The sequence below is a fragment of the Schistocerca serialis genome, chromosome 3 (genome assembly GCF_023864345.2).
Source record: "Schistocerca serialis cubense isolate TAMUIC-IGC-003099 chromosome 3, iqSchSeri2.2, whole genome shotgun sequence".
Lineage (NCBI taxonomy): Eukaryota > Metazoa > Arthropoda > Insecta > Orthoptera > Acrididae > Schistocerca > Schistocerca serialis.
The window spans coordinates 782,534,587-782,556,038 of NC_064640.1; the positions used below are offsets into that span (position 1 = coordinate 782,534,587).

A 21,452-nucleotide genomic window follows, 5' to 3' on the forward strand; every position below is an offset into this window, starting at 1 on the left:
TAACACCCCATATAGCCTAACTGTTTGTTGAATTTTATATGTATTTTCCATTACATATTATTTTTGCTACTCTCATTACTTTTCTTAGTATTTTTAATATTTTTTATAATATGTTTAATTCACATGAGGAAGTAATCATGTTACACAGTATAGCACAATTATGACTTTTCTTTCATCTCAGCTGAGCTGTATACTAGCCAGAAGCAGTACTTCAACCAGAGTTTTTAAACATTGCAAAGATATTCACTGAGGCATTTACATTCCAACAGGTTTCGCTATCACAAACCACCAACTTCTAGCAGCATAATGACATTCAATGGTTCTTGATAAAGATGATGGAAATTGTATAAAGCTCTGGTGATTTATTTTCCTTTCTTTGTAATGTGATGTGGCAAGACTTACGACACCATTTTATACAAGGATGTTATCATGAGAAACTTTGTTCTCATGCTAAAAATTATAAATTTATAACATTTCGATTTTAGCTCTAAAACTGTTACTGCTTTAAATAGCATGATCTGGTTTCTTTTACATTTTACACTTGTCTGTCATGAATCAACTGATTGTCAATACTCCAATACTGACACCAAGGGCATGTTTACACGAAATAGCTAATGATGAATTCAAATGGAACATTAAATCTGCCAAAGTGGAGGTGAAAATGAAAGGAGGTACAAAGGGGGAAACAAAAGCAAAATAAAAAAACCTGTCCTAAAAATATAAATCTGGAATGTTCCTTTGTTCAGTTGTCTACAGACTTTCACTTCTGAAAATGTACATAGGCAAAAGTTCAATATTCAAATTAAATTATAACAGAGTAGTTTTCAGCGTTTTTTAAATTTACCTTTGATTGGCTAAAAGCAAAACTCGTCCAGTAAGCAGCTGTCCAGCTTTCACAAAAATTGGTGTCTCCAAGAGACATCTAACCTGGTACCAATGTGTGAGAGGCTCTGATGGAGCTGTTGAGAGCCATATTGTTGAATTTTTGCCAATAAATGCAACATCAAACCAGAACGCTAATCCATGAACTGTTCCAGATTCCAACAGGTGAAACTGCAGAGGAATTTCTGTAAGACGAAAATGAATTAATGTGTTTTAATAAACATGTGATCTTAAAAGCTGGAGCTCAAATGTGTGCACTTCTCATAACACAAAAATGTGTACTAGACATAGTGCATAATTACCAAGAATAGCAATTTCCCACCATATTTATCAGTTTATGGATTGAGTATCTTCAATTTGGAACGCGATTAACACCATTATTCAACTGCAAACACAAAATTCTTCCCCAGAGTAAACACTTTGACATCACTATCAACCGTAAAGTAAAATACTCTTTCAGACAATCACAAACGGCTTTGCTATTGTTTGAAATTCCAGTCCAATATTTGTAAGTATTATAAAGTAACAACTATGATTGTCCACACAGATGTCACATTAGGCAAAGTACTCTATTTGTGTTTAAATAAAACCACTCATTCAGCAGTTTTCTTTACTTACCTATTCGATGGAGATCTGTTTCACTCGCCTGCTGAAAATCCACAGTATGCCTGACAGACTTTGCCATACAAACACGGACATCAAATGTGTCCACTATGGGTTGCCGGAAATACTCTTTCATTGCAGCATGCCTTAAACTGCTTAAGTCCACTCCATGGAAACACTGCTGATACCTGGGGAAAAAAAAGAGTCACAGTCAACTCTCTAGAAGTTTACCACCTGATTAGTATAATTTTTGGACAGATTTGTGTAATAACAGCACTACATAAATACATGCTTTAATAATTAGGAACTGATTTAAAAATTACACGTAGCATAACTTTATTACATACATGTCATCATCTCCAGGCTGTTCTTTTTCCTTTCGTTGTACATATCAGTAGATAACACTCCCCTCAAAACCTGTAGGGGTTACTAGTTAGTGTACTTTTCATGCAAAGGGAGGTGTCCTTTTTGTAACTCTGTGCTAACATTTGGTTTAGAAGCTGAAAGAAAAATAAGAGAAAGAAGAACACTGTTTTCTGTAACTGACCTCCCCGGTATTTACTGAAAGATTAGAAATAATTGCCTACCAAAACTGATAGGCATCTGTTCAATTATTTTTCATTTGAATGCTTCTGGATGTCTTACTTTTTACTTAGAACTAAACGTTAGCACATACCCAGGATCTGATCTAATGGGTAGAGGGGATTAAGACTAGATTTTGCATGACCTTGTCAAAAAATAGTCACTCTGTATACAAATATTTCAATTTCCTTGTGATACAATGCAAAGTGTTCACTTAAATACATGTTGACTTGCAAGAAGATGCTAAAATAATGAATGACAGCAACACACACACACACACACACACACACACACACACACACACACACACACAGACAGACAGAGAGAGAGAGAGAGAGAGAGAGAGAATTGTCCACTGATCTAGATTTCTTTGAAATGAACTGAGTGAGGTGACGCAGTGGTTAGCACACTGGACTCGCACTCAGGATGACGACAGTTCAAACTCGCACCTGACAGCCTAATTTAGGTTTTCTGTGATTTCCCTAAATTGCTTCAGGTAAATGCCAGGATGGTTCCTGTACAAGAACACGGCCGACGTCCTTCCCCACCGTTGATCAATCCAATGTGGCCTATGACCTCACTGTTTGGTCCCCTACCCTGAATCAACCAACCAACCTGAAAACCACAGAGAAACCTGAAGTTTCCACTTAATTTTCCTGTTTGGTGTTTTTACTCCTTCCTTGTTAAATTATATAACATGTAACCACAATCCTCTGCACTTTATATTTATTTGTACTTAACTTCGTACGAAATGTTTTGTACACATAATTAAAAAGATTATCTCAACTGAAGCCATGAACTGACATGCAGCAGCAACATCTAGCCTGCCAGAATACAAGCATGTCACTTGCCACTGTACAGTCATATAACTGGTTTCCTGTAGATGCCAACACTTATTTCAAAATGGTGATCATGCACTCACAATTTGTAACTTAGTGATGAAGATTGTACGGCTTCTTATTGTGGCTGTACCATCTCCATATTTAATGACAATATGTGAAGTACATCAAATCGATTCAGGTATGGAAATGTTGTCATATTTTGCTTAAAGTTATTTCCAATTCTATATGTGTAATTTGGAACAGTGCAGTCAGTAGTCACTGTTGAAATGCAGAAATGGAGGTGGGAGGGGAGAGGGAGGAGGAAGAAGAGCAAAGTCATCTTCGAAATTAAGCTGCTGTTCATCTCAAATTCACTTTCCTTATAAACAGTACTTTGCTACCTTACAATTTTTTTTTTTTTGTTTCTTTCATCAAACTAAACTATTCATACTTTTTTACATGATCATCTGTGACTGAAAAAGTGTGCGTACTCACCAGAAATTTGCTTTGTTAAACTGCTCCATGTAAAGGTTATCATCAGTAAAGGGGGCTATATGCAGATCCCCCCTGGTTGGGAACATTTTACCTAAATTAAAAACCAAACGATCTTTATCAGAATTTATACATATCACAATACATGTCTACTACAATATCTAAAAACTGTAAAATCCTGCGAACTAAATGACTGACAAAATAAAAATGTAACATCATCCCTCTTTATAATACCAACTGATTCTTTTACAAAGAATTCTTTTGTGTCACATATTGAAATTATCTTTTCTTTTCATTTTGTCCATTAAGCAAGCTAATTCTGTAAAAACTGTACGGGGATAGTTATTACTGATTTTAGTACTAATATAACTTAATCAAACAATATACGAAGGACAGGATACCTTTTTACACTTGTCAAGGTAAAATACACTACAGTGAATGATGAAAGCAACATACTAATTTTTACAGTAGCAATTACCTATATTCACATTTACTTATTCATTGCTGCGAGATAGCATCATTCCCTTCACATTCCAGCTACCCAGCTATACAGGGTGGTCCATTGATCGTGACTGGGCCAAATAGCTCACGAAATAAGCGTCAAACGAAAAAACTACAAAGAATGAAACTTGTCTAGCTTGAATGGAGAAACCAGAAGACACTACGGTTGGCCTGCTAGATGGCGCTGCCTTAGGTCAAACGGATATCAGCTGTGTTTTTTTTAAATAGGAATCAACATTTTTTATTACATATTCATGTAGTACATAAAGAAGTATGAATGTTTTAGTTGGACTATTTTTTTCACTTTGTGATATATGGCGCTGTAATAGTCACAAACATATGGCTCATAATTTTAGGCGAACAGTTGGTAACAGGTAGGTTTTTTTAATTCGAATACAGAACGTAGGTACATTTGAATATTTTATTTCGGTTGTTCCAATGTGATAAATGTGCCTTTGTGAACTTATTTCTGAGATCGCATGCTGTTGCAGCGTGATTACCTGTAAATACCACATTAATGCAATAAATGCTCAAAATGATGTCTGTCAACCTCAATGCATTTGGCAATACGTGTAACGACATTCCTCTCAACAACGAGTAGTTAACCTTCCGTAATATTCGCACATGCATTGTCAATGCGCTGACGCATGTTTTCAGGCATTGTCCGTGGATCACAATAGCAAATATCCTTCAACTTTCCCCACAAAAAGAAATCCGGGGACGTCATATCTGGTGAACATGCCAATTGGGCATTTTGATCACAATAGCTATACATCAACACGATATCTACCTTTTCCGCAATTGGTAAACGGTCCATTTTAACACGGGTAATGTATCAGGAAGCAAATACCGTCTGCACTGACAGAATGTTACATGATACCACATACTTATACATTTGTGACTATTACAGCACCATCTATCAAAAAGCAAAAAAAAGTGGTCTAACTAAAACATTCATATTTCTTTACGTACTACACAAATATGTAATAAAAAATGGGGGATCCTATTTTAAAAAATAGCAGTTGATATCCATTTGACCTATGGCAGTGCCATCTAGCGGACCAACCATAGTGCCATCTGGTTTCCCCCTTCAAGCTAGACAAGTTTCGTTCTTTGTAGTTTTTCATTTGACACACACACACACACACACACACACACACACACACACACACACACACACACACACACTCACTGATTAAACTTATCAGCCAAGAATCTTTTAATTAAACAATGGAAGGAATAAAGGTAATCACTCATTGTAGGTGAGACACTGAGTAACCCAAGACTGAACTTTCAGTTAAGCTTTCAGACAACAAACACTTGTGCAGGTAGGCGAAGTTGCGTAGGAGAGGTGTTGAAATAGGATGTGTGGGAGAAAGTGGGAGAACAGTATAGACTGGAGGAAGAGGGATACCACATAAACAAGGGTGTTGATTAAATGGATAGATGGTCAGTGAATTGTTACCCTCACTCCATCCATTGTGTTTCACCCATAACTTTCGACTATTACACTGACTAATTCTCAAATTATGCATTCAGAACAGCATTTGTCATGACTCTCAACATAATAATTTAATGGCAATGACATTTAAACTATTACAACAGTTAGATACCTGAGTAATCAAATCCCAGAAATATTCTTGAGCACACAAACACTTTTCCTTATAACTTAAGATATGTTAATTGTTTAACCCCCTCACTGCTACAGATGTGCTACTGCTGATTATCTGAGCTGGCCTTATTATGGCTCTGTGCTGAATGCTTTGGATGTAGTTTACGTGGTAAATGCTTTAGAATCTGTACATACACTCCGTACACTTCCTCTGTGCTCTAGGTGCATTTTCGCACAATAAATCATTCACAAATGATTCATAAGGGAAATCAAGTGCTTGTTGGAGCACTCTTGATGTAACTGAAAACATTTTGAACCTGATGATAAAATCACCTGATAAAGAGATGAATCTGTACAACTTTTTACTAACTGATGTTATGTTGTGTATTTACTTTTAGTTCAAAATAGATGTCATTGCCTATGAAGAACCAGGTCCATCTATTGCCGGCACACTACTACATCTGGAGAGATGCTTAAAACACTGAATCTTTAAGGTTTTGAATTGTTTACATGAGTGCAGTTTGTGTTATAAATCCTATTGTAAGTTCCACAACAACTTCTGCAATCAATTACCACGATCCCAGTTACATCTATCTACATTACTCGGCAATACTTCTTGAATATCACAAGTGAAAGAATTTGTACAATTTTCATTTTACTGACAATGTATGCTGTGTAATTACATCGTGTACAAAATAGATATAGCATAATCTAAAACATTAAGTCTGTTTCTTGTCAGCATACTTCCTCATTTGGAGACAGACTCCAAAGTGAGGCAACAGTTGTTTGGATACTTTTTACAATAATTAGTATGTATTTTCAATCCCTCCTTATGTCAGACAAGTTTCAAGATCAAATAATCAGGGTATTCAAATGCAATTCTTTTAGCCATATTAGAATAGTTTTATAACATTGTAAAGTGACACAAAGTGATTAATATATATCGCTCTTATTCAAGTGGTATACGACTCTTGCGCATATACGTCACGAACAGGTCAGGAACTTTTAAGCATTTGAATACTTGTTTCAATGTACAGTATGTATTTCAATGATGTTTTACAACCCTAGGTAAATTTCAATGTCAAAAATAATGGTAACTGAATACATTTTTCTACATTACATGGAAATAATTTTAGTGAATTGTTAACAAGTGTAGCTATAATACTTTTGTTTTACTGGCACAATGTATGTAGTGTAATTACTAGGGGGACAAAAAATTTACAATCTGAGATAAATGTGAATGTAGATGTGAATCTGCCTCAAAGTGCAGAAATGGGAAATTGCCCTCTAAGTGCTGTTTTATAGCAAATTGTATCTAGATGAACTATTTTATCAGAGAGAGTGTGAAACAGCTTTATTTTCTGTGAAAACATGTCCAGTTTTTGGTTACTGGTATTGTATATTGTCTAAAGAAGCCCAGTTTCTAATTACAATATGCATAAGAACAAGTTTGCAAAATAAAAAGTTTACCAACATGACATACCACTTATAGGCTATGTACCTCGTGAGTTCTATCTCTAGTGTTAAGTATGGGTCGCACCAATATAAATGCCCACAACACATCACCATCAATATTGGTACTTGGCAGATTTTTATAATTAGCAAATTTGAAGGGAAAAGAAAAATAATGTCATGAAACACCTTAAATCAGCAGTGTGAAAAATGGTGCTGCTTCTCAACACAATCATTTGTCAAAAGCTTAAATATAGCCACAAGAAGAAAAGACATGAAGATCATTTTAAAAACAACCTAACTTAAGTTTTCCAAAAGCAAACACTCCACTCACAAAGATCCCCAGTAACTACTTTCCTTTTCTTAACAGCGAATTTCAAAGTACTATGTTACAGTATGCGCCTTCAGGCACATAATGTGGCAACCTTTTGAACTTCCACTTATCATTTATAAACAAAAAATCAGATACAAATTTGGTCATGAAAGAAAGATGCAAATTTGGCCAAAAAGGAAAACTGCAAAATTGGGCAAAAAAGAAAGATGCATATTTGAAAAAAAAAAGAGATAGATGCAAATTTTGCTACAAACATATGCAAATTTTCAGGTACCTGAGAATTATATTATGTAAAGAATATAGAATGAAGCATCTAACACCATGTCTGTCTGCCAGTGAACTACATCTGAAAGAACTACGAAAACTTTTTACACTCATTTTATTGTTTCCATTTTTCTTTCTGATGAAGGTTTTGAACCCCCCCCCCCCCCCACCACCACCAAAAGAATTTATTCAGAAGTCCAGATGATAGTTAAGTTTCTATATGCACTAAGTCTCTAAATAGATTGCAAAACATAATGTTACTCTGCAAGTTTCCATTTGTATCTGGTTTCCTGGTCTATTTTCTTTTATGGAAAACAAGCATCTGTGAATTAGCGTATTTTTCTTTGAATGTTTACCCACAGTAACATTCGGAAATGCCTTCCTTAAGGGGATACTCATTGTCAGAGCACCTCCCTCTACCAGCTTTTCTTTGTTCTGTTGCATGTTGTTTTACAGTTTACCTAAGAAATGAGAGAGAAAACTCAGTGTGCCATTTTTCACCCTGTAATAAACCCATGGAGAGCATGAGCATTTAAAATGCACAAATACAGAATGTGAAAAAATGTTTCTTGTATCATTTCAGCCTTACACACTGATGTTGTTGAGGTCAGTACCTTGTCACAACAGACAACTGCTCGTATACTTCAATTGTAATCTACAATACATTGGGGTATCTTTATCCCCCACCCAATGTTTCTGTCAAGTTTCTCTGTTTCAATGATTTTGTTGTGTTTCATGAGCTCAAACATTCACACTTCTCTTATCGCAATACTTGAGAGCAATCATTTTGTCAGTTGACTAGCTCAGCTTCTCGTTTCAGTTTCCTCTGCAGTTCTGGCATGTTGCATCTATTCTTACGAACAGTCCCCAATACGCGGTTGTTCCATGGTTGTGAAAGCAGAGCAATAGGTCTGGGCTAGCATATCAGTTGCTGATATACAGAGTATTTCTCTGTCCAAATGTGGTCTCTCAACACTTAGGAGCCAGTTGTTTTGAAGATTATTGGGCCTACGAAACCTGCCATTTACACCATTGTTTAAAGTGTTACTGGCACATGTCTAATTGACGTGGCACATGTGTAATTGACGTATCTCCAAGGATAATACAGACAATAAAAAGACCAAGCTTCAAGATTTATTTTTCATCATCACTATAGTTCTTTAATAAATTACAAATTTTAAAGTAATAACAGAAAGTATAATTATCCTTCAAAAAGTTTGTGAGGGGAGTTACTGAGCAATTTCTTCCATTCAAGCTTCCAAAATTTCTGGCTCACTGAACAAACGTGATACATTTGTAGCAGAATTAAAGGTAACTGCAAAACCTAATGAGTACACACATGAAATTACGTCAATGTGATCATATTGGCTCACTCATTTGAGACGGCAGCTGTTACATTCACTAATGTTTTTATCAAAAGAATTCTAAAAATTGACAAAAGAAGACAGCAAAAGTCAAGGGACAGGTAGCAAGACGTCTGTACATTGTTCTCATACACAATGTGTCCAGTTTTCAAGCAACAGACAGCTCGTGCATTGAGAAAAATCACAGCCTGACCAATACTCAGGCATAGTCTTTAAACACAAAGTTGTGGCACAGTTGGTCTATGAAATGTTGAGTGTTCACAAACTCAGTAAGTCAATAACATGTTTGTTCACATCTGGCCCTTATGCAAGCAGTTATGATTGATGGAGTTGTTGGATATCATCCTGAGGGATATCGTGCCAGATTCTGCCCAATTCCTGCATTAGATCATGAAAATCCCGAGATGGCTCGGGAGCCTTGCCCACAATAATTCAAATGTTCTCAATTGAGGAGAGATATGGTGACCTTGCTGACCACAGTATGGTTTGGCAAATATGAAAACAAGCAATAGAAACACTTCTTGTGTGTGGGCAGGCATTATGTTGCTGAAATGTAAGCCCAGACTGGCTTCCCATGAGGGGCAACAAAACATGGTGTAGAATTTCATCGTACAATATGCGTTAGATGAGTATGTGCCAAGCAAGATCGTAAGAGATTGAAAAGAGCCACCGTGGTACAACAACCGAGTTAGAAAACTGTTGCGGAAGCAAAGGGAACTTCACAGCAAACATAAACATAGCCAAAGCCTTGCAGACAAATAAAAATTACGCGAAGCGAAATGTAGTGAGAGGAGGGCTATGCGACAGGCGTTCAATGAATTTGAAAGTAAAGTTCTATGTACTGACTTGGCAGAAAATCCTAAGAAATTTTGGTCTTGTGTCAAAGCGGTAGGTGGACCAAAACAAAATGTCCAGACACTCTGTGACCAACATGGTACTGAAACAGAGGATGACAGACTAAAGGCCGAAATACTAAATGTCTTTTTCCAAACCTGTTTCACAGAGGAAGACTGCACTGTAGTTCCTTCTCTACATTGTCGCACAGATGACAAAATGGTAGATATCAAAATAGAAGACAGAGGGATAGAGAAACAATTAAAATCACTCAAAAGAGGAAAGGCTGCTGGACCTGATGGGATACCAGTTCGATTTTACACAGAGTATGCGAAGGAACTTGCCCACCTTCTTGCAGCGGTGTACCGTAGGTCTCTAGAAGAACGTAGCATTCCAAAGGATTGGAAAAGGGCACAGATCATCCCCGTTTTCAAGAGGAGACGTCAAACAAATGTGCAGAACTATAGACCTATATCTCTAACGTCGATCAGTTGTTGAATTTTGGAACATGTATTATGTTCGAGCATAATGACTTTTCTGGAGACTAGAAATCTACTCTGTAGGAATCAGCATGGGTTTCGAAAAAGACAATCGCGTGAAACACAGCTCGCGCTATTCATCCATGAGACTCAGAGGGCCATAGCAACAGGTTCCCAGGTAGATGCTGTGTTTCTCGACTTCCGCAAGGCGTTTATACAGTTCCCCACAGTCGTTTAATGAACAAAGTAAGGGCATATGGACTATCAGGCCAATTGTGTGATTGGATTGAGAAGTTCCTAGATAACAGAACGCAGCATGTCATTCTCAATGGAGAGAAGTCTTCCGAAGTAAGAGTGATTTCAGGTGTGCCGCAGGGGAGTATCGTAGGACCGTTGCTATTCACAATGTACATAAATCACATTATGGACGACATTGGAAGTTCACCGAGGCCTTTTGCGGATGATGCTGTGGTATATCGAAAGGTTGTGAAAATGGAAAACTGTACTGAAATGCAGGAAGATCTGCAGCGAATTGACGCATGGTGCAGGGAATGGCAATTGAATCTCAATGTAGACAAGTGTAATGTGCTGTGAATATATAGAAAGAAAGATCCTTTATCGTTTAGCTACAATATAGCAGCTCAGCAACTGGAAGAAGTTAATTCCATATATTATCTGGGAGTACGCATTAGGAGTGATTTAAAATGGAATGACCATATCAAGTTGATTGTCGGTAAAGCAGATGCCAGACAGATTCATTGGAAGAATCCTAAGGAAATGCAATCCGAAAACAAAGGAAGTAGGTTACAGTACACTTGTTCGCCCACTGCTTGAATACTGCTCAGCAGTATGGGATCCAAACCAGATACGGTTGATAGGAGAGGGAGAGAGAGAGAGAGAGAGAGAGAGAGAGAGAGAGAGAGAGAGAGAGAGAGAGAGAGAAGATCCAACGGAGAGCAGCGTGCTTCGTTACAGGATCATTTAGTAATCGCGAAAGCGTTACGGAGATGATAGATAAACTCCAGTGGAAGACTCTGCAGGAGAGACGCTCAGTAGCTCGGTACGGGCTTTTGTCAAAGCTTCGAGAACATACCTTCACCGAGGAGTCAAGCAGGATATTGCTCCCTCCTACGTATATCTCGCGAAGAGACCCTGAGGATAAAATCAGAGAGATTAGAGCCCACACAGAGGCATACCGACAATCCTGCTTTTCACGAACAATACGAGACTGGAATAGAAGGGAGAACCGATATAGGTACTCAAGGTACCCCCCACCACACACCGTCAGGTGGCTTGTGGAGTATGGATGTAGATGTAGACACATAGCTGTGATGTAAGGGTGCTTTCAGATGACAACCAAAGGAGTCCTGCTACAAAAAGAAATGGCAACCCAGACCATCACTCCCGGTTGCTGTATCATATGGTAAGCGACAGTCAGGTTGGTATCCCACCACTGTCTGGGTCATCTCCACACACGTCTTCAGCCTGGAACCTCATTGACTGGAGCATAGTTGTCTTCAGTGATGAGTCCCACCTTGAACTGATCTCTGATGACAAGCAAAGAGGTGTCTGGAATTGTTTTGGACAGCAGTGGGATACCAACCATTCTGCCATATCTGTCACACAGCCCTACAACCAGAAGTGGTGGTCTGGAGTGTCATTTCATTTCATAGCAGGACCATTGGTTGTCATCCACGGCAACCTTACAGCACAGCGGTACACTGACAATATTCCATGCCTGTTTTGTTGCCGTTCATGCTAAGCCAACCCGGGCTTACATTTCAGCAATATAATGCCCAATCGTATGTGATGGGAGTATCTACTGCTTGCCTAACCCTAGTTGACCAGAAAGGTCGCCGGATCTCTTCCCAATAAAGAACATTTGGAGCATTTGGGCAGGGCCATCCAACCAGCTTGGGATTTTGATGATCTAATGTGCCAATTGGGCAGAATTTGGCACAACATCCCACAACTATCAGTCAATGTTGAGCCAAATAACTGCTTGCATAAGGACCAGAGATGGAAAAATGCTTCACTGACTTGCTCAAATTGTGAAGCTCTTTCTCTTTAATTAATTTTTCTGAAATTGTAATCATTTGTTTATCTGTATGTGTACGTCACATCTACTGTTTTCTGTCCCATTCAGATAATTCCTTTGTTGTGTATCCTTTTTTTTTCAATGTATCAGATAATTTTAATTATGTGTTAAGTTTTAATAATGATATTTTACATTTATGCTGGTGGTTTCAATCGAAACCACCATGTCGAAAAGCATTTTCAATTTAGAGGTTATGTATGTAGTGAATCTTTGAAAACAGAACACATTACTGAATAACTGGTGGTCTAATTGTGAAAAATTCTTACACATAATTCAATTTTTAAATTATTGTGATGTTTATTCCATGAAATCAATAAAATTGACAGCGAACAAAAAAGAAGATGGGAGCACAACTACGATCAACTGTCCAAAAATTGTCAAGGACTATATTAAAAACATGGTATTCATTGACAAAGCAGACATGTTTCAGGCAACATGTGCCATTGACTGCAAAAGCAGAAGATGGTAGACAGATTATTCTAGCACCTCACTCGTGGCAGTACATAAAATTTAAATGTTCACAATAAACTTTCCAATCAGTTGCCCAAGTTGTTACTCAAATCTTTCTTATGTGAGGTAACTACAGGATTTATTGGGGCACATGTTTCACCCCCCCCCCTCCCCTCTGGGGAGGAGGAAGCCTGATAATTCAAAAAATCACTTCCAGACCTACATCTCAAAGGCAGTGCATACTGATAAAGCAGCACACACGCCTGAAGAGCACTTCACACTGTGCCTGTTGTAGGGGGCAAGCACAATCCCAAACAATAAGGGTGTGTTGCATGCGCAAAGTTCAATTATGTATGATGAAGGGAAGAGTGTGTTTTCAGCTGTACCAGAAGTAGTGCTTTCACTTGTGAGGACTGAACATGAAGAATTCTAAGGAATTTTTGTGCGACTGGAATGTATAACATGTGGATGGTATAACTAAAAATTTTCATTTGCAATAAATAAAAATGTGACAGTTTTTATGCATAGGTCTACTAATGCTGATATCACGATGGTGGTTTAACACTGAAACCACCATTTTATGCCCTCATGACACATTGAAATTAAAAATAAATGTTATATTTCAGTTTACCTGATGCAATTCCATAAGAAAAGATTAATTTCAACTGAGTTTTAAACATCAAAATAATTTGTGGTTAAAATGATAAAAATGCAAGGTCTGCAATTGATTTCAGATGTTCCAATTTTTGTTCCTGAAGATCCTTCAGTAATTCAAAAATAGAAGGTTTTAAAACAGTAAACTGTTCCAGTCTCCATACTTTCTATTTAATTCAGTCGAAAACTGTTGCAGCTGAAAGTGTGATAATGTATACAGCTTCAGAAAGTTTACAACTGTACAACCAATTTCATCATGTGCTCTATGCTTATGAACTTAACATGAAGTGCATCTTTATGTACAGAACAATGAATCCAATCTGTCTATCACTATAATTGTTTGCTCTTTCACCATCACTAAATCTTTAAATTCTTTCTGCACAATGTTGTAATGTCGCCCCATAACAAATTTGTGGTATCTGTCAATTAGTTATACGCCTGCATAATAGATATTGGGAATTCGCATCATTCTCTCTTTCATTCCAATTCAGTTTTAAAGACTCATCATGACAGATCACTATATTGCCTCTTTGTGCAAACAGTCACTGGACCTGTCAAGTTCCTCTATATCATGAACAAATAGCATAGGGTAAATGGCACTGACACCTCATCTCTGCCAAACTGAAGAATGTCGTGCCAACTGAAAAATGACACACCAAATGCTGGAAGAAAGTGTCACATTTTTCTGCTAAATGAAATGTCGCACTGTACCGAGTACTTCCAAGAAGGACTGAGCAAAGCCGAGACAAGCCGAGACAGGCCGAACGTCAGTCCACATGCATGCAGCACATCATGCTCACATGCACTTTTGCATGATCTGGCTGCCTCTGGATTAGAGTGTTTCCACATGGAAAAATGAAACCATAATGTACCATCCCTCAGACAGTTTCAATTATAAAACAGTCAGTGCCTATGAAACTTTTCAAATAGGGGAAACTTCAGAAGCTTCCATTCATGTACTAACAGACCTATGTATGTATTGCAGTGTTGAAATGACAGTGATGATGGATAGGTCATCATCATTTAAAGGGACTAAACTACTCCGTTACCAGTCCCTCTATTTACAAGAAAACGACTTAAAAAGATACAAAACAACAGATGGAGAATTGAGAACTCCAGGGTCTGTGACAATGTCATCGTGGTTGATAATGTATGGAACAGTAGCTTCAGTCCCAAAGTTGAAAGTGAGATAAAACCCATGGAGCTATAACTGTAGCTGGACAGTAAGGTCATCACAGTACAACTAAAATGGGGTGAGGAAATGCAGACTTTATGAACAGACAGCTACTGAGCTTAGAAAGTTAGAAAAATGAAACACTTACAGTAAAGTTTAAAAATGCAACAACGATGTCAAGGGACAGAATAGCTTGAGGCCATTTGGGGCCAAAGACAACTCTAAGAACACAGACAAGAAGGGGCAGCTGGATGCCCTTGCATTAGTTTCCAACTGTATCCCTGCTAGTCTTGCCATTTTTCGGTGATTCATACACAGTGTGGACTGTTGCTTGTGAAACAGCCTAGTAACACAGATGGGTAGTCATCTCTCAACTTACGGTTACTTTAATATCACTGACGTAAAAAAACACCTTTTAAAAACAAAATGTTTCTTAAGTGTAACTATTTGATGACACGGCAAAAATCACATCTTATAAATGAACCAACAGTGTTTGCAGTCACTAAAGGAAACAAAGCCAATATTCCATTTTCAAAGGAACAACTTCACATTAAATTTCATTACAGGCACATGGTCTTGTTAAAAGTGGACAAGCAATAAATTTTGGACAGAGAAGAGAAGGCTTCACCAAGCACAATGAGTATACTAACTGGGTACCTTTACACTGCGTAATTTTCCATGTCCATTGTTGCTTATTTCCACAATTTAGGTAGAATAATGATACTATGCACACTGTTCTGTACCCGCATCCTCTCCCCAATCTTTAGTAAGTTTTGGAAGAACCTATCAGTGACTTCTGAGTCCTCAATTACAACAATTCTCAAAATTAATGTTTAAGTCTCAGAACATCTATTATGGCATTTAGTGTAATCAGAATGGACAACATATTACTACAATTTAAGATCATTGCTGTATAACACCACATCAAATATTTTCTCATGTGCAGTAACCAACCTAGTCTACCAAGTCTTCACAGAAATATCTCAATATTATTGAGCAATCTATTCTTGCCCAATGATGTCATTACACAAACAAACAAGATGCATTTTTCCCTCTGCGGTAAGAAATACTGCTTACCTCCATCCTTAAGCCACTTTTTAGCATGTAGGTATGTTTCTAACATTCTTTCGTTGTACAACATGTAACCCATTGGTTCTGAAACAATGACATCAACTTTCTCTGTAAGAGATATTTCTTCTACCTTGCCTGCAATTACTACTATCTTTCCTTTCAAATTGTTTGCATTCACCAGGGTCTGAAACATATGGAGTAAATAGATAAAAAAAATTGGCAGATGAAAATATTAAGCAAATCAATTTATGCCAGTCGCCATTTACACATAACACTCATCAAAACATCATGTTAAAATGTAATTTCATGTCTACTTGAAAAAATATTAGATTCACACATCATTCTTCAAAACTTATACAGACTGAAACATTTATAACAGAATGAAAAATTAATTTTTCAGCAATATTGAGCATGTATACACAATTTTCAGAAAACTGTATAGCAAACCACTGCCAGTTTCTTTTCTTGATAACAATGAACAAATTATTGTTCAGTATAAATGAGGTATCACAGCTGACTGAGGTACCAGAGTCAGAGATAGGCGAAAAGGGGAGGGGAGGTACGATATGCAATGGCCACTTACCTCTGCATGGTGTGCCATTGTGCTTGCCTCAACTGCATAAACTTTTCTTGCTCCAGCTTGAATAGCAAAAAATGACAAAATTCCTGACCCCGCACCAACATCTAAGACAACTTTATCTTTGAAATCATCTAAATTTGCCAAAATTGCTCTTTGGTATGTGCTTGTCCTAATGTAATCTTGCATCATATTTTGTTGTTGGGATAAATATCCATAAAACTGTAAATGAAAAATTTGAACAATGAAAGTTAAACTCTAATTTCAGAGCTTAAAATAATTTTTTGTTGCAGCTAAAAATTAAGAGCAGAAACACTAATGCTGGCTGAATGGTCACCAAAGAATCACAAGTTTTTTTTTCGTCTTTGAGAATGCAGCATCTAAATGATTAACCTAATAAACTGCACTGAAAGCAAATAATATTTTATTATGAATCATAACAGGAATGAAAATTGAAGAAACCACAAAAGAACTCCAGGAACAGTATCTGCAATGAAACACCAATGATTCATCAGCAGCATTCATAATACTGATCATGACAAATGCAACTGTCACAAACCAGACCTCTCCCCAAAATCTTAAGCTTCATGTAGCTAAGCTTATCCTGTCAGTTTCTTATTACCAACCCACCTTCCATTAGGTAGCCTTCCAAGTCATTTCATAAGGTGAGAAGCAGTTATCAGTCTGATGATCAGGCTACATGCCCAGCCAATAGCAATTTCAGGTATTTCCAACTACTATAGTTTCAATTAGCCATTCATTTGTCTCTCTGTACCTCCTCATCTCCATAATGCTCAACATAGGTAACTCCTTTGCATGTTGTACAATTCAGTTTTTGGATGGTTTACACGTATTGCACCCCAGCAAGAAAAGTGACAAGTCGAAAAATTGCATCTTTACTTTATGCCATTGAGAATTGCCTCTGAAGAGGCCCTATGTGCACAAAAAATATAATGAAACTTACAGCCAACAACACTTATTTGAAATTTAAAGGAAGTTTATACTGTTTCAATATAAGTTTTATATAATTATTTCTTCAGGTCGAGTTTTCTCAGGTATCACATTTTTGAGTTGTGTCACAGTGCGTATCTGGCTGTAAAAAGGACACCAGCTTATCATGGTATTTGACAATCAGTTCAGTATAGTGAAGTTTCATAACAGTACTCCACAGTAAAGTGATAAACAGGAAGGGTAGGGAGTATGATAGCCACCAAAACAAGATACTTAGTTACCTTCAACACCCAGCTCAACATCTGGTAACACCATGTGTATTTTTGTGAATAAAGGTACCACAAAGATCAACATAACCTAATTCTAAGCTACACCTAATCTGCAAGCTCCCTTTCCTATTCCATCTGCAAATGTTACGTGGAAAGGAAAACTATCAGTCAGCTCCTATACAAGAATGAAGTACTCTGATTTTCCATTCATGGTCATCTCAAATATTGTCTATGGATGACAGTAATATTCTACCTAGCCTCTTGAAACATGCACACTGAAATTTTCGAGTAAACCTATTTGTGATACGCACCACCTCTCTGTAGTTTCTGCAACTGGAGTTTAATGATCACCTCTGACATTATTGCACATACTAAATGAACATGTAATGAAATGTTCTGCTCTTCTTTGGATCTTTCATATCTCCTCTACTGATCTGACATGGTAAGGGTCCCTAATTGACGAGCAATGTCCAAGAACTGGTCAAATGAACTTCAAGCTACTCTTTCATGGGTTCATTATGTTTATTTACTATTCTCCCAATGAATCACAGCCTGGCACTTAACTTTTCTTCAACCAGTTTTATGCGGTCATTCCACTTTTTGCCACTCTAAATAGTTACTCCCCAATACTGATGGTTGTGGCGAAAGTCATTGAAACTATTCCCCCCCCCCCCCCCTTGCAGATACCAACCTGGTTGGAAAATGCGACATACAAATGAGAGGATGAGATGAGAATTACATGTGTGGATACTGAACACGCGAACATAGTGACACACATTTAGAACAGTAGTGTACAGGACAATACTGGTTTCATGGTTCAAAGTGATTACAGAAAAGCAGACACAGTTGACACGGCGAAATGAGGTCTACATGCCTTCAAAGTAGTCTCCTACAATGTTCACCAAATGCTACCAACAATGTGGGAGGTGTCAATACCATTTACGTCACTTTTTGCCACACCATTTCTAAGTTGGATCATCAGTTGTTGCACAGCACTGGCAGTGTCATAGTGTCACAAACTGTCTACCGGGTGTAGGGGAGCATCACAGTTGCTGCCACACACACACACACACTGCTTTATGTGGTTTCATATTGTCATGCCATATGACAGCACTGCAGCCCTGTCCACAAGATTCAGACGTTTCTCCCGAATGCTACATTGTACTTGTAGCACTAAGGTGTCCCTGTAGTACTCTATGCTCATTGCTCTGTCATGTGACATAGAAAGCATTACTCATGAGGGCTTCGACCCATTCACTGTGACATTCTCTTGCATTTCTCCCTCAGAGAATGGCTACTTTAATGTTCGTGCACTGCTCAAGATGAGTACTTCCATCTTCCACAAAGCTCACCACACAACTGACATCACAGTGCACTCTGTGCTATTACCAGCAATCACAGAGCTATCTGTTGTTGGAATACACACTATGCCTATATAGCCCCCACATGACAAATAGCAGTTTGTGATCCGCTCACTTACCTGCAGGGGGGGAAAAAAAAAGTAGTTGCAATTGCGAACTTATAGCACGCTGGAATAATTGTAGGTCAGCACTTCTGTTAATCAGTACAACGAAAAATTCGCAAAAGCTGCAAATTTCTCTGTTTTTTATTCATACAATGAGTAGTTTTGGACTGGGACCCATTTTCAAATCATCGTAACAGAAATCAAATTGGTATTTCCAAAAAATGCAAAAGCCATGCAAAAAATGTGAAAAACTAAAAGTTACAGCGTATACAGGCTATCTGTTCGAAAATAGATCCCTGCCCAAAACTGGTCATCAAATGAATAAAAATAAAAAAAAGTGAAATTTGCAACTTTAGCTAGTTGCAATTATTTTTGCCCCAAACCTTGTATTACAGATGTTGTCAACAGAGAAATTTAACAATGAATCATTATGCCTATTTATGCACAATATTTATTTATTTACTTAATCTGATGTGATAATGGCTATCAGGCCCCTCTTACATCGGACCCAGGTTTCACACATACAGTACCTTTACATCATAGTTATCTAAGAATCTTTATATTTTTGTTGGGCGTAGAGAGGTGTTAATGCCTTCTTGTACAGTGCAGTTATGTGCACAGTACGATTAAAATTTTCATCTATTATTACTCCTAGACTCTTCGCTGAGGGAGAGAGATTGATATTTGTCCCATTTAGGGTTAAAGATGGTAGGGATTCCAGATATTTGTGGCTAAAGAGCCTAGAAAAACCCACCAGTACCACTTGCATTCTTATCAATCGTCTGAATTATTATGGTTTTATACATGGCATAGAATTTTCGGCACATTAGAAAAAGAAATTCAGAGGAAAAAGACACGTTTTGGAAATATCTTTGATGTGCAGCAGAATGTACGCTGCGTATTTTCGTATTACAAAAGTATACAGTGGAATTCCACCACCCAACACTGCATGTTACTTTCCATATCATTGAAATCGAGATTGCAATGCACTTCTATAAGCCAGTCATGGCTCATGTCACGTGATGTCGGCAGCTGATGACAGCAGATATTCAGAGCATAGGACATGTGACGTAGTCAGCCAACAGTATCACTGTTAAGTAGCACGAATACACAAGCAGGGAAAGTTAATAGTTTAAATTAATATACATAATGCTGCCACAAGAAAAGCAAAGCTTTCACATATAATACTGGTCTCTAAAGTTAATAAGCTACAAGAGAAGCTAAGCTTTTTGCGAGTGTTACACTTCAAGATATATCACACAAATGTGCAAGTAAAATTTTTAATAATGACAAATGTCTGATCTTCAGGGTTCAAAATTCTTCTAAATGGCTCATCATCAAAGAGTTGATATTTAAATGAGAGTCAAACACACTGTGATTTAAGAAAGTCACGGTACATTCTCCACACACAGTTTAACTCACATAAAAGGATATTTACTTTGAGAGTAATGCTTTTCAAAGCACCATTCACAATATTTTCCCATGACCTGTTAGAAACAGGTTCGTTTCAGCAGTTACCAGAGAGCGCAGATAACAGGCGACAGTGCACTTGCGCAGCTACCATGATGTAGGAAGCCCGTATGTACAAACGTGTAAAACATTGAAAGATCATACATTATGTCATAAAAGAAACAAGACATCAGCGGATACTCCAAGAACATCGGAATTTCGTGAACCATACTAAAATGTGCACATTTAAAGTGCATACTTAAAGTGCACATTCATAAGTTCAGATTCCCAATGAAGTAGACCTCAACTTGATATCAAGCTTTTCAGTGTCGTTTTCGGGATGTAAATTTTCTTGGAGCATCAGTACTGTATTACATCACTTTGGTTCTTTATTATGGCATAATGCCATACGTGCTAGAAGATGAAAATGTGCACTTGAAATGCAGCGAATAGTTGAAACTAGCCAGTACCGAGGAATTAAACATTTGGTTTTAAATACATTGACTGCCTCTGTGCTAAAGGTTAATAAAAGTCAAATTTCCTTAGCAAACAGACAAAAATAACTTCATTGTTCTGCAAGGCGATTAATGCTTGACTGTCAGAAAGGTGCAACTAGAATAAAATCTGAAACTAATGACATATTTTAGCCTTCCATAATTACGTGAATATATTTTAATTCACTTGATAGCTCCCAGCCACAGATATTTTGTTTTTATTTCCTGTGAGGGTAAACAAAAGGGAGACAGCAAAATCACTAAATGTGAACCCGGGTCATATGGAGACTACCCACTATAACTAAGACTGCTCTGCCATCACAGCCCCGGATCTACGATATTTGCGAACCGAGTCAATACTAAAAAAAATCTTATTTTCAAAAATATGTTCATCTTGTAGCACACATCTTTCTGAAAAGTCTGAAACATAAAACATGTGTTCGAGGAAATGTAAGACATGTCATTTGGTCTTTAAGTGTGCCAAAGTGCAGTATCACGCCTCTTCATAAAGCATTCTTCTATCGCATGTCACTGTATTTCGCTCTGTGGAATTTAAACATGTATATTTTGTAATGGATGC

General features: G+C 37.5%; 1 protein-coding gene across 7 annotated transcripts in view; it reads right to left on the reverse strand.

The window, feature by feature from the left end:
* LOC126470625 (histone-arginine methyltransferase CARMER) overlaps positions 1–21,452 on the reverse strand; it is a 98,050-nt gene that overhangs the window by 56,217 nt on the left and 20,381 nt on the right. For all 7 annotated transcript variants that reach the window (XM_050098591.1, XM_050098589.1, XM_050098590.1 and 4 more), the window contains exons 4-8: positions 16,251–16,466; positions 15,674–15,851; positions 3,384–3,474; positions 1,501–1,673; positions 845–1,067 (exon numbers count right to left, since the gene is read on the reverse strand). In XM_050098591.1, coding sequence (XP_049954548.1) covers positions 845–1,067; positions 1,501–1,673; positions 3,384–3,474; positions 15,674–15,851; positions 16,251–16,466 — 881 coding nt within the window. The remainder of the gene's footprint in view (positions 1–844; positions 1,068–1,500; positions 1,674–3,383; positions 3,475–15,673; positions 15,852–16,250; positions 16,467–21,452) is intronic.